The 15,087-nt window shown below is 45.6% G+C and overlaps 1 protein-coding gene across 1 annotated transcript in view; it reads right to left on the bottom strand.

Moving 5' to 3' along the window:
* Nucleotides 1-15,087, bottom strand: part of LOC123481198 (transient receptor potential cation channel subfamily M member 4-like) — a 94,791-nt gene that overhangs the window by 26,739 nt on the left and 52,965 nt on the right. The window contains exons 17-18 of the mRNA XM_045211144.1: nucleotides 14,587-14,694; nucleotides 14,234-14,513 (exon numbers count right to left, since the gene is read on the bottom strand). Of these exons, the coding sequence (XP_045067079.1) occupies nucleotides 14,234-14,513; nucleotides 14,587-14,694 (388 nt within the window). The remainder of the gene's footprint in view (nucleotides 1-14,233; nucleotides 14,514-14,586; nucleotides 14,695-15,087) is intronic.

Here is a 15,087-nt window from a genome sequence, read left to right as displayed (position 1 = left end):
CATGTCAAGAGGGGGTCCTCGAGACGACGAGTGGTGTCTGCATCCGGACATTGTTCTCCAAATTTGGGAACAGTTCGGGAGAGCCGAGGTGGATCTATTCGCGTCACGCGTGAACGCGCAATGTCCCCTATGGTTCTCTCTGAGGGAACAGGACGAACCACCACTGGGCAGAGACGCATTCGCGCACCACCCGTGGCCGAGAGTTCTTCTGTATGCATTCCCTCCGCTGTCTTGCATTCTCCCACTGCTAGCCAGGGTGAGATCAGGAGGGCTGTCAATAATATTGATAGCCCCCGATCGACCAGGGGCTCCATGGTTTGCGGAGATGAGTCAGATGTTGATTGCGCCACTTTGGCCAATTCCACATCGATGGGACGCGTTGACTCAGGCGGGAGGCTCGATAGGGCAGTTGCCCATAATCGGCCAACCACTGAAGGCTTGGTTCCTGAGAGGGACAGGCTGAGGCGCTGTGGGTTATCTGATGCAGTGATCAGAACCATACAGGGTGCACGGGCCAGTTCCACTTCTAGGATGTATGCCAGCAGATGGAACGTTTTTTCACGATGGTGTGTCACACAAGGTGTGGACCCCATGAGCTGTCAGGTTGAGAGTGTGCTCTCTTTCCTACAGTTTATGTTTGATAGGCAGAGATCGCCCGCCACCATAAAGGTGTTTGCAGCGGCGATTTCAGCTGGTCACGAGGGGTTTGGCAGAACGAATGTTTTCAGCCACCCTCTAGTGAAACGTTTCTTATTGGGAACGCGGCGGCTTAGGCCAACGCCTAGAGCCACGCTGCCCCAGTGGGATTTGGCTTTGGTACTCGAGGCGCTATGTAAGTCGCCGTTCGAGCCATTGAATCAAATACCCCTCAAGATGCTGTCTATGAAGACGACACTGTTGCTCGCTTTGACTACTGCTAAGCGTGTCAGTGATTTGTGTGCTCTGTCGACGAGACCCGACTGCCTTGCCATTAATGGCGATCTGAGCAGAGCGGTGTTACGTCCTAACCCGGCTTTTGTGCCGAAGGTTATTAAGAGCTCATACAGGTCACAGACCGTGGAGTTGTGGGCTTTTTCTCCCCCTCCTCATAGGGAGAGGAGTGAGGAAAGGCTTCATTGCTTGTGCCCAGTGTGCGCTTTGGCGTGTTACGTTGAGCGCACAGCAGCGATTAGGTCATCGCCTCAGCTGTTTGTGTGTCACGGTGCAGCTGCACTAGGTAGACCACTTTCAAAACAGCGCTTGTCTCATTGGCTTTGTGAAGGCATTGAGACAGCTTATGAGGCAGCGGGGCGACTAGGTGGGGCGGGTCTTTAACCGATGACGCGGTATATTGTGACGCCCGTATGGGTACAGTGGTTGCAGTACTGCGGGAATTGGTTGCAGCCATTGCTAGGCCTGACCTTTTCATTTTGATGGGAAGTGTTGGGCTCGGCAGGGAGTACATTTTGGAGCGCTACGCTCCACCTTAAACCAATAGGAGCAGAGCTCCCCTATGGGGCGGAGCTCCACGATATAGAACGATTAGTTACCGGAGTGTAACTCCAGTTCTATGAGTGGAGCGGAGCCCCATAGGACTTAAGGCCCTGCCGACCCTCTCTAGTCTCGCTGAAGATAAATATCTCCTATTGGCTGCAGGTGTGTGCATAATTTTGTCTCAGGCTGATACTGCCTTAGGGCAGTGGGTAAACCAATAGGAGCAGAGCTCCCCTATGGGGCTCCGCTCCACTCATAGAACTGGAGTTACACTCCGGTAACTAATCGTTGTCATTGTCATTACTATAAACGTTTATAATAACATCACTAATCTGAGGTAAAAAGGATGTGCAATTACCCTCAATTCGATGTGGTTAAAACGTGAGGTTGTGTAATGTAGTAACACACACTGTCCACATACAGGAAATTAGCGCAAAATAAAATAATCAAATATGTAAAAATAAATCAACATTTCAATTCAGGCTGATAGTATACACATCTCACTAGTTTAACCATTTACAGAGTAAAACAATTATCTTTTGCACAATTTAACCAGCCGCTCTAGAAAGACCTTCTATAGGGACTGTGCAGCAGACCGTTTGTTTGCCCTGCCTACTTATTATAACCTGTCAAATCATAGTATTGATATAATTCTATTCATTGTTATTTCACGCCACTTTATTGGACAATACAATTGGATAAACCCAGCTTTATTGGACATCTCAAAGCTAAATATGGGACAGAAACCTGAACACATATGTTAAACCGCAATCAAGATTAAAGACCATTAAACTGAGAAACAGCCTCTTTCCCATGTCTCCAGAGCACAATCTCCATATCTTTGCCTACACCACTGATAATTCCCTGAGGTTCTCAACCTCTTCAACACACCATCACAATATGGAGTGATTCAAGGCTGCATGTTCATTTGCAGAATGACCAACAGAAAAATCCAATCAGATTTTTTAACCATTCCTATTGGACTCTTATCGGATTCTATAGGATAAAATCCTATAGGAGTTGAATATCGTATAGGGTTTTATCCTATAGGATAGGTTTCAAAATCTGATAGGATTTTCTATTGGATTTCTTTGGTATCCTCAGAGAAAGAGATTTTGTTTAACAAGTAATACAACAAACTTTCAAAAAGTTAGGTGTGAAATGATTGGCACGGGTCCCTGTTTTCAATACTTTGTGCACCCTCCACTAGCAAGGATAACGGCTGTAGTGACTAAATTGTCCAATATAATTGTCCCAATACAATTTTCATCCTAATCCTTCAGCCACAATGGAGATTGGTAAAATATTTGTCTTGACGCATACAAATCCAATGTCCATAATATCTATATATATATATATTTTTTTTGTGGGAATACTTTTAATAATTTTTGGGTGAATTCCTGGTGATTTTACAGTCTTTTTGGACCCTGTCCTGTTGCAAACCTCTGCTGTAGGCAGAATACATCACAGAAGATTAGTGGCAATCACACACATACAGTGCCTTAACAACGTATTCATACCCCTTGACTTACTACACATTTTGTTGTTACAGCCTGAATTCAAAATATATTAAATATTTATTTTGTCCTCACCCATCTACACACAATAACCCATAATGACAAAGTCAAAACATGTTATTGAAAATAAAATACAGAAATATATAATTTACATAAGTATTCACACCCGAGTCCATTTCGTAGAAGCACCTTTGGCAGTGGATTCAAGTCTGGGCTTTGGCTGGCCACTCAAGGACTTTCACATTCTTGTTCTGAAGACATCCCAGCTTTGCTTTGGCTGTATGCTTGGGGTTATTGTCCTGTTGGAACGTAAATCTTGGCCCCAGTCGAAGTTTGTTTTCACTCTGAAGCAGGTTATCATCAAGGATTTGCCTGTATTTGGGTCCTGTTCCCTTCTATCCTTAGAAGTGTCCCTGCCGCTGAAAAGCATCCCATTACATAATGCTGCCACAACCATGCTTCACGGTAGGTATGATGTTAGATGGGTGATAAGCAGTGCCTGGTTTTCTCCAGACATAGCGCCATGCATTCAGGCCAAAGAGTGGATTTTTTGTCTCATCAGACCACAGAATCTTTTGCCTTATGATCTTAGAGTCTCACATGCCTTTTTGCAAACTCCAGGCGTGCTATCATGTGCCTTTTTCTCAGGAGTGGTTTCCGTCTGGCCACTCTCCCATAAAGCCCAGATTGCTGAAGTGCTGTGGAGACTGTTGTCCTTCTGGCAGGTTCTCCCATCTCAGCCAAGGAACTCTGTAGTTCTGTCAGAGTGTTCATTGTGTTCTTGGTCACCTCCCTGACCAAGGTACTTCTTGCCTGGTTGCTCAGTTTGGTCGGACGGCCAGCTCTAGGCCGGGTAGTTCCATGTTTTATTTTCCATTTCCCAATTATGGAAGTTTTAACACTCTACAAATTGTTTAATACCCTTCCCCAGATATATGCCTCATAACAATTACATCTCAGAGATCTACGGACAGTTCTTTAGACTTCATGGTATAGTTTCTGCTCTGACACGCACTGCCATCTGTTGGACCTTATATTCAGACCCCTTCCACATTTTGTTACGTTACAGCCTTATTCTAAAATTGATTAAATTGTTTTTTTCCCCCTCATCAATCTACACACAACACCCCATAATGTCAAAGCAAAAACAGCGAATACAGCCTCAAGTCTTCTTGGGTATGACGCTAAAAGCCTGACACACCTGTATTTGGGGAGTTTCTCCCATTCTTCTCTGCAGATCCTCTCAAGCTCTGTCAGGTTGGATGGGGAGCGTTGCTGCACAGCTATTTTCAGGTCTCTCCAGAGATGTTCGATCGGGTTCAAGTCCGGGCTCTGGCTGGGCCACTCAAGGACATTCAGAGAATTGTCCCGAAGCCACTACTGCATTGTCTTGGCTGTGTGCTTAGGGTTGTTGTCCTGTTGGAAGGTTAACCTTCGCCCCAGTCTGAGGTCCTGAGCGCTCTGGATCAGGTTTTCAATCAAGGATCTCTCTGTACTTTGCTCCGTTCATCTTTCCCTCGATCCTGACTAGTCTCCCAGTCCCTGCCGCTGAAAAACATCCACACAGCATGATGCTGCCACCACCATGCTTCACCATAGGGATGGTGCCATGTTTCCTCCAGACGTGACGCTTGGCATTCAGGCCAAGTAGTTCAATCTTGGTTTCATCAGACCAGATAATCTTGTTTCTCATGGTCTGAGAGTCCTTAAGTTGCCCAAGCGGGCTGTCATGTGCCTTTTACTGAGGAGTGGCTTCCGTCTGGCCACTCTACCATAAAGGTCTGATTGGTGGAGTGATGCAGAGATGGTTGTCCTTCTGGAAGGTTCTTCCATCTCCACAGAGGAACTCTGGAGCTCTGTCAGAGTGACCATCGGGTTCTTGGTCCCCTCCCTGACCAAGGCCCTTCTCCCTCGATTGCTCAGTTCGGCCGGGCGGCCAGCTCTAGGAAGAGTCTTGGTGGTTCCAAACTTCTTCCATTTAAGAATGATAGAGGCCACTGTGTTCATGGTGACCTTCAATGCTGCAGACATTTTTTGGTACCCTTCCCCAGATCTGTGCCTCGACACAATCCTGTCTCGGAGCTCTACGGACAATTCCTTCGACCTCATGGCTTTGTTTTTGCTCTGACATGCACTGTCAACTGTGGGACCTTATATAGACAGGTGTGTGCCTTTCCAAATCATGTCCAATCAATTGAATTTACCACAGGTGGACTCTAATCAAGTTGTAGAAACAGCTTAAGGATGATCAATGGAAACAGGATGCACCTTGAGCTCAATTTCGAGTCTCATAGCAAAGGGTCTGAATACTTACGCAAATAAGGTATTTCAGTTTTTTATATTTAAAATATTTTGGAAAGATTTCTGAAACCCCATAATGAAAAAGCGAAAACAGGTTATGTGTGTAGATTGATGAGTGAAAACAATTATTTAATCAATTTTAGAATAAGGCTGTAACACAACAAAATGGGGAATAAGTCAAGGGGTATGAATACTTTCTTAAGGCACTGTACATTAATGCTTTATTTTTTCCAAAACCGTACTGCAAGTGATTTGTCCCATGTGGCTCAGTTGGTAGAGCATAGCGTTTGCAACACCAGGGTTGTGGGTTCAATTCCCACGGGGGACCAGTACTAAAATGTATGAACTCACTACTGTAAGTCACTCTGGATAAGCGCATCTGCTAAATGACAAAAATCTAAATGTAAAATATGTGTTAACGTTTAGAGCAAGCGTCTGAGTTCTTAACAAAAGTCCCCCGGGAAGAAGATGTCTTCATCAATAGGCACTAAAGGTAGTTAGCGTCTATTCATGGGCTAGGTAAGCATGGTCTAGCATGCCTAAGCCTGGTCAAAAGATAAGCAGTGGCTACCATTCGCCATGGAGACTGTAGGCCTTTTAATGGGTTTCCTTTCAGTCTGTAGAAGGGGGTACACACACACTTCACAGAAGATGAGTGGAAATACATATACATGAATTCATTATGATTTTTTTTCATTATGATTTTGAAACATAAAAATATACATAATAATATGCTGCTACTGTTTACTATCTGTCACTTTATTCCAAGTTATACAGTGCATTCAGAAAATATTCATACCCCTTGACTTATTCCACATTTTGTTGTTACAGCCTGAATTCAATGTATTTTCTCACCCTTCTACACACAATACCACATAATGACGAAGTGAAAACATGTTTTTAGAAACATATTTACATTAGTATTCACACAACTGAGTCAATACTTTGTAGAAGCACCTTTGGCAGCGATTACAACTGTGAGTCTTTCTGGGTAAGTCTCTAAGAGCTTTCCACACCTGGTTTGTGCAACATTTGCCCATTATTCTTTTCAAAATTCTTCAAGCTCTGTCAAACTGGTTGTTGATCATTGCTAGATAACCATTTTCAAGTCTTGCCATACATTTTAGTCGAAACTGTAACTCAGGAACTTTCACTGTCTCCTTGGTAAGAAACTCCAGTGTAGATTTGACCTTGTGTTTTAGGTTATTGTCCTGCTGAAAGGTTGAATTCATCTACAAGTGTCTGGTGGAAAGCAGATTGAACCAGGTTTTCCTCTAGGATTTTTTGGCAGAAATACCTTCTGGAACATGTGAACTTTCATGTGCCTTAATGACAAACTTATATTCCATCCGTAAATAAAAATAAAATTGTTAAATTACGAGCCTAGTTGGTTTAGCCACTGAAAAATACAGGAACCTTCCCGCTAGCCAATATTGTTCTACAGTTGCACGATCGAGAACATCCTGACTGGTTGTATCACCGCCTGGTATGGCAACTGCTCCGCCTCCAACCGCAAGGCACTACAGAGGGTAGTGTGTACGGCCCAGTACATCACTGGGGCCAAGCTTCCTACCATCCAGGACCTCTATACCAGGCGGTGTCAGAGGAATGCCCTAAAAATTGCCAAAGACTCCAGCCACCCTAGTCATAGACTGTTCTCTCTGCTACCGCACGGGCATAAGTGGTACCGGAGCACCAAGTCTAGGTCCAAAAGGCTTCTTAACAGCTTCTACCCCCAAGCCATAAGACTCCTGAAGAGCTAATCAAATGGCTACCCAGACTATTTGCATTGTGTCCCTCCCTCCCTTCCCCCCAACCCACCCCCTCTTTTTACACTGCTGCTACTCTCTGTTTATTATCTATGCATAATTAGTTTACCTCTACCCACATGTACATACAGTGGGGAGAACAAGTATTTGATACACTGCCGATTTTGCAGGTTTTCCTACTTACAAAGCATGTAGAGGTCTGTAATTTTTATCATATGTACACTTCAACTGTGAGAGACGGAATCTAAAACAAAAATCCAGAAAATCACATTGTATGATTTTTAAGTAATTAATTTGCATTTTATTGCATGACATAAGTATTTGATCACCTACCAACCAGTAAGAATTCTGGCTCTTACAGACCTGTTAGTTTTTCTTTAAGAAGCCCTCCTGTTCTGCACTCATTACCTGTATTAACTGCACCTGTTTGAACTCGTTACCTGTATAAAAGACACTTGTCCACACACTCAATCAAACAGACTCCAACCTCTCCACAATGGCCAAGACCAGAGAGCTGCGTAAGGACATCAGGGATACAATTGTAGACCTGCACAAGGCTGGGATGGGCTACAGGACAATAGGCAAGCAGCTTGGTGAGAAGGCAACAACTGTTGGCGCAATTATTAGAAAATGGAAGAAGTTCAAGATGACGGTCAATCACCCTCGGTCTGGGGCTCCATGCAAGATCTCACCTCGTGGGGCATCAATGATCATGAGGAAGGTGAGGGATCAGCCCAGAACTACACGGCAGGACCTGGTCAATGACCTGAAGAGAGCTGGGACCACAGTCTCAAAGAAAACCATTAGTAACACACTACGCCGTCATGGATTAAAATCCTGCAGCACACGCAAGGTCCCCCTGCTCAAGCCAGCGCATGTCCAGGCCCGTCTGAAGTTTGCCAATGACCATCTGGATGATCCAGAGGAGGAATGGGAGAAGGTCATGTGGTCTGATGAGACAAAAATAGAGCTTTTTGGTCTAAACTCCACTCGCCGTGTTTGGAGGAAGAAGAAGGATGAGTACAAACCCAAGAACACCATCCCAACCATGAAGCATGGAGGTGGAAACATCATTCTTTGGGGATGCTTTTCTGCAAAGGGGACAGGATGACTGCACCGTATTGAGGGGAGGATGGATGGGGCCATGTATCGCGAGATCTTGGCCAACAACCTCCTTCCCTCAGTAAGAGCATTGAAGATGGGTCGTGGCTGGGTCTTCCAGCATGACAACGACCCGAAACACACAGTCAGGGCAACTAAGGAGTGGCTCCGTAAGAAGCATCTCAAGGTCCTGGAGTGGCCTAGCCAGTCTCCAGACCTGAACCCAGTAAAAAATCTTTGAAGGGAGCTGAAAGTCCGTATCGCCCAGCGACAGCCCCGAAACCTGAAGGATCTGGAGAAGGTCTGTATGGAGGAGTGGGCCAAAATCCCTGCTGCAGTGTGTGCAAACCTGGTCAAGACCTACAGGAAACGTATGATATCTGTAATTGCAAACAAAGGTTTCTGTCCCAAATTTTAAGTTCTGCTTTTCTGATATACTTATGTCATGCAATAAAATGCAAATGAATTACTTAAAAATCATACAATGTGATTTTCTGGATTTTTGTGTATCAAATACTTGTTCTCCCCACAATACAACATTGATGCCCTTAATTTAGCAGGCGCTATAGACTGATCAGTTGGAAAAAGTGATGAGCTACTTTCTGCACACGCCACGGTCAGTGTAAACCGGAGTGACTTGACACAACGCTGGCCAACCAAGATGTAGCTACAAACAAAACTAAGTTAAATGGTTCCAGTCTACCATGAAGCGTTCATCCGTGTATACGGGTAAGAGTCTAGCTTCATTTTCAGATATTATACGTTAAAAATGGTCAGAAATTCATTTTCACTGCAAGTTAAAGCATACTGTTAGTTAGCTAGCGAACGTTAGCTTGCTGGCTTGCTAGCTAACGTTACGTGTATGATCTATGTAGTAATATTATTACAATCAGAAATCCATTTGCATTGCTATTTATAGCCTAATGTTAGCTAGCTAACATTAAACCTAGTTGTTAGCTTTTGCTACATGCAGATTCATACTACAGCTATGACAACGTTTATATTGGTAGTAGTATGAGTTGGGATTATGCTGGTTCATTGTTTAGCTAGATAGCTAGCTACATGTCTAAACAAAAGACTCCACTTTGCCAGATGATTACATGACCCATCAAGTTATCCACGTGTGTCTGGGGGCGATTATGGACGTCTATTGTATTTCATGAATATGTGTACAAGTTTAGACAATAGTGACCCATCCACATAGCTAGATGTGGCTGGGGGGTGGTTATAGCATTTCCTTCACATGACCCATCAATTTAGATAAGTGTGACAGGTAAGTGTCATCTAATAATGATAAAAGATTTGTATTTGGTCACTTTGTTTTTGATATTGCTACTATGCAAGTAACCATTTCAATGTACCGTTCACACCTTCTGCATCTTGTGCATGTGACAAATAAACTTAGATTTTATTTGATATAGTGCGTTTACTAGAGACGGTAATGTGAAGAACAACACGACCTGCACCAAAGTCAGATCAGGATATAGGCCAAGGATTAGATGAAGTGTATTTTTACCTGGAGTTTCTCCTTATTGTAGGCAACTACTTTTACCACTTTAAGTCTTGAAATCTTTGGTTGTTTACTAAACTACACTCTCTGTTTAGCACATGGCCTAACGTGAATCCTTAAAGAGATGGGTGGGGCTAAGGCCCTACTCTGTCTCAGGTGTACTCCGCAACACAATATGGCCAGAATACACAACAGAAGTTTCAGTTTGCTCAGTACTATCAATACCGGGATGATGTGGGGCTTAAGAGTGATCATACCACACAAGTTGCGAACCAGGTTCTTGGAACAGCTCCATGTAGGACATTTCGGAGTCGTTAAGATGAAGTCAATCTGCAGAAGTTTTGTATGGTGGCCAGGAATAGATCAGCAGATTGAGCAGCTTGCCATGCGTTGCTCTGGATGTCAACATGTAAAGAAGATGCCAAAAGCAGCAACGCTTCACCCATAGGAATGGCCTGCATCGCCATGGCAAAGCATCCACATAGCCTTTGCGGGACCTTTCGTGGGCACAACATTCGTTGTGATTGTTGACGCGTGTTCAAAGTGGCCAGACGTACAAAGCCTGAAGAATGCACTACGAGCTATGATGGATGAACGCATCACACAAAACCAAAAGGGGGAGGGGGGGACACGACAGTTGGAAGTAGATGAAACTGTCATCCACCGCAGAAGCCTCGGTGCCAGAACGGCTGATAACCTAAAACACATTGAAATGGCGTTAGGTTAGTGGAGGAGTGACGGAGAGAGTTCTGGGCATATTCGGCCCATGGCAAGAACACCGACCACTCCCCCGGCCGGTCTTGGCAGTAGGACCACAGGAACCTACCCACATCCTGATTCACCCGTTCCACCTGCCCATTTGACTCGGGGTGAAAACCAGAGGTCAGGCTGGTCGTTGTGGACCGCTTTTCCAAAGCCTGCCGCCTCCTTCCTCTGTCTGGTCTCCCCACGGCCCTGCAGACTGCGGAGGCCCTGTTTACACACGTCTTCTGGCACTACGGGGTGCCAGAGGAAATAGTGTCTGACCGAGACCCCCAGAAGTTCCATGAACGCCTTCCAGACCCTGGATGCGAACTGGGGACTCCGGTCAGACACTATGTCCTCTTGCACCCCATAGTGCCGAAAGACGTGTAAACAGGGCCTCCGCAGTCTGCAGGGCTGTGGGGAGACCGGTGCAGAGGAAGGAGGCGGCAGGCTTTGGAAAAGCGGTCCACAACGACCAGGATGGTGGTGTTACCTTGAGAGAGGGGAAGATCAGTAAGGAAGTCAATACACAAGTGGGACCATGGCCATTGTGGAACTGGTAAGGGCTGTAACTTACCCGCTGGGAAGTGCCTAGGTGCCTTACTCTGGGCGCACACCGAGCAGGAGGAGACAATGCACAATGCAGGAGGGCTGGAGTATGGGGGTGTTGTCTATGGGCCTCTCCTCTGTGTCGTACAGCCGTGACAGTGTGTCTGCCGTCACGTTCTTCGTACCCGGGATGTAAGATAGTGTCAAATCAAATCGGGTGAAGAATAGGGCCCACCTGGCCTGGCGAGGGTTCAGCCTCCTTCGCTGCTCGGATGTACTCCAGGTTACGGTGGTCAGTCCAGACGAGGAAAAGGTGTTTCGCTCCTCGAGCCACAGTCAGGGCTCGGACAACAGCCAACAGCTCCCGATCACCAACATCGTAGTTCTGCTCCGCCGGGTTGAGCTTCTTGGAGAAGAAGGCACAGGGGCAGAGCTTGGGTGGCGTGCCCGAGCGTTGAGATAAGACAACGCCTATCCCTACCTCAGACGCATCCACCTCCACTACGAACGGTAGTGATGGATCGGGATGGGCCAGTGCCGGGGCCTCCATTTCAGCCTGCGACAGGGGATATACTTGACTCCTGGGAGGCACAGTGTCTACCCGGAGGTTTATCGCCCAATCCCCCGCCCCGATGAGGTGGTAATTTGGTGGCCTGCATTTTGGAAAACGCATGCGCCAAATCGAGGTATTCGGGGGGAATGCGCACGGTGGAGGTAGTGTCTGGACTTTCCACCATGGTTGCACCAATGGAAACACCTAGACACCTACCCTGACACTCTCGTGACCACCCCGTGAGAACCCTCTGCAGCCATGAAAAGGTGGGGTTGTGTAGTGCTAACCAGGAAAGAGTGCCTTGCAAAAGTATTCATCCCCCTTGACGTTTTTCCTATTTTGTTGCATTACAACCTGTAATTTAAATGGATTCTTATTTGGATTTCATGTGATGGACATAAACCAAATAGTCCAAATTGGTGAAGTGAAAAAAATAAGTTGTTTAAAAAAATTCTAAAAAATAAATAACGGAAAAGTGGTGCGTGCATATTTTTTCACCCCCTTTGCTATGAAGCCCCTAAATAAGATCTGGTGCAACCAATTACCTTCAGAAGTCACATAATTAGTTAGATTGCACACAGGTGGACTTTATTTAAGTGTCACATGATCTGTCACATGATATCAGTATATTTACACCTGTTCTGAAAGGCCCCAGAGTCTGCAACACCACTAAGCAAGGGGCACCACCAAGCTAGCGGCACCATGAACCCAAGGAGCTCTCCAAACAGGTCAGGGACAAAGTTGTGGAGAAGTACAGATCAGTACAGTAAAAAAAAATATCTGCCTGCCGCCTCCAGACCCAAAAGAACGCCGACAACAGCGGGGGGGTAGGACGAGCAGGCCCCTTCCAGGATGTCCTCTAGAAGCCAGCAGGTTGTCCAACCGGATGGCCATGTCCACCAGTTGATCGAACGACAACGTGGTGTCCCGGTAGGCTAGCTCCCTTCGGACGTCCTCTCGTAGATTGCACCGGAAGTGGTCGATGAGGGCCTGTTTGTTCCACCCAGACCCAGCCGCTAGAGTACAAAACTCCAGGGCGAAGTCCTGCGTGGTCCTCGTCCACTGCCTCAGGTGGACCAGTCGCTCGCCCGCCTCTCTACCTTAGGGGCGGGTGATCGAAGACGGCCCGAAAGAGGCGAGCAAACTCCCCGAAGTTGTCCAATGCAGCTCCTCCTTCACTCCAGAACACGTTGGCCCACTCCAGGGCTTTCCCTGAGAGGCAGGAGACGAGGGCGGACACCTTCTCCCGCTCCGATGGAGCCGGGCTGATGGTCGAGAAGTATAAATCCATTTGTAGGAGGAATCGCTGGCAGAGGGCAGCTGTCCCGTCAAAATCCTGCGGTCGAGATATATGAATCCCTCTGGGTGCTGGGGTGTGGTTGGCTGGATCCGGTCGCTCAGCTGGTCCCGAAAGGGTCCTCTCCTCTCCAGGCATTGGATGACCTGGAGAACCCGATCCAACGCTTCTCCCAAGCTGGTTAGCATAGTCGAATGTTCCTGGACCCGTGGCACGACTCCAGGCAGGTGCTCCTCTCCTGCTGACTCCAAGTTTGGGTGTGTGATTCTGTGATAAGGTGATTTTGAAGTAGTCAGGCGCAGAAGGGTAAATCACAAAATAACAGGATTTATTCTGAACCACAGAGTTATGCAGTAATGCGTAAAAACACTCCAGTGCGCAAAACAGGCGCACTGGAAAATACAAGGCACACGGGAAAATATTCCTGGCGATACAAAATACACGGTTCTCCACCGAGCTTCTCTCTTCTCCACAATAAACAATCACACACAAAGACAAGGGGGCAGAGGGAACACTTATACAGGTACTGATGAGGGGATATGAACCAGGTGTGTGTAATAAACAAAATAAACAAATGGAATGATGAGATGAAGAGCGGCGGTGGCTAGAAAGCCGGTGACGATGAACGCCGAAGCCTGCCCGAACAAGGAAAGGAGGTAGCCTCGGAGGAAGTCGTGAAAGACGGTAATGTGAAGAACAACATGACCTGCACCAAAGTCAAATTAGGATATAACGTTAGGCCACCAAGACGGTGTCCAAGTTCTACAATTCTCCGGTAGAATGCCCTGCTTTTATTTAATCACACTCACAATTGTAAGCTATTTTCTGTAATTAGCTCGTCTTTAACTTGTAAATAATGTTCTTGTTGTGAGTTTATTTTCCTGTAATAATGAATACAAATTAGCTAAAGTTAAGACGTTATCAGCTATATGGTCATTATTTGAACTGACTAGCCAGCGACCTTAACATTAGCTAACTAACAAGCTAGAAACAAAAGATCTGCCGAAGTGCCCTTGAGCAACCCTAATTGCTCCTGTAAGTCGCTCTGGATAAGAGCGTCTGCTAAATGACTAAAATATAATGTAAATGTAAATACATTTTGTTTAATTTTATTCATACGAATCTTTAGTGGTGCCAGTAATTTTGACACCTATCTTTTTTAGATTATTTTTTACTTGTTAGACAAAATCTAATGTTTCTGATAAATTGTATTAGTATAAAATTAGATATTTTTCAAATGTTTTGACCATCCAATATATCTTGGTATTTCTATTATTTATTTTGCTCATCTTTATCACTAATACATTTAGAGGTGACTGTATAGGTTCTTGCCTGTACTTGTTTTGTATTTTTTTGTATTTGTCTGTGTGTCTTTGAGTGTGTGTTCACGTGTGTTTGTTTACATGTGATGCGTCCTACCTGTCGAAACTCCTCACAGACCAGGGTGAAGACCCAGAAGTAGAGAACAAACTCTAAGGTGGATGGGCCGTGAGGGGGCGGGGGCTTGAAGTCCAACAATAGGATATAAGCAAACAGGCCAAGGAACAGGAAGTACATCAGCACGTTGCCTAGGAACGAGGTGACGGGCGCAAACCAGAACTCCCGCCAGCGCAGCAGTACGAAGGGCCTCTTGGGATTGGAGGAGGGGGCACTTTTCAGATTGGCCCTTAGAGCAGCATATTCCTCGACATCCTCTTCCCTGAGAGGACAATAATGGGAATAATTACTTAGTGTGTGTGCATGGATGAGTATGTGCGTGCGTGTGTGTTTACGTTTGCATGATGTCGGAGAGGGAGAACATAGTGGCATCTCCTCCGTCCAGACTCTCTGTGTCTCGACCATGAGGCACCTCCTCAGACTTCACCTCTTCCTCATGTTCCCTGAGAGAGAGAGAGAGAGAGAGAGAGAGAGAGAGAGAGAGAGAGAGAGAGAGAGAGAGAGAGAGATTGAGAAATAAATTAAAGACCGACAGACAGTTTCACCACCAGCTTCCAATTTCTCAAATTCACCCTGTATAAGGAAAATAAGGAACGCTCCACATATAAAAAATGTGATAGAGAGAAGATAGCCTGTGAAGGGGAAGCAAAGAGGAAAATAAGTCAGCATTTCGAATTGAAAATTTGAACGATATTGTAAGATGGTGGTGAAGGAAAAGTGTATTACTTTTTTTTACCTTAATTTTACCAGGGAAGAAATATTGAGACCTAGGTCTCTTTTTCAAATGTGCCCTGCACAATATAACACAAATATACACCAAATATACATATGTGACC

The sequence above is a fragment of the Coregonus clupeaformis genome, chromosome 35, assembly GCF_020615455.1.
Source record: "Coregonus clupeaformis isolate EN_2021a chromosome 35, ASM2061545v1, whole genome shotgun sequence".
Taxonomy (NCBI): domain Eukaryota; kingdom Metazoa; phylum Chordata; class Actinopteri; order Salmoniformes; family Salmonidae; genus Coregonus; species Coregonus clupeaformis.
The sequence above is the reverse complement of the archived record's forward strand: the minus strand, read 5'-3'. Positions and strand labels throughout refer to the sequence as shown.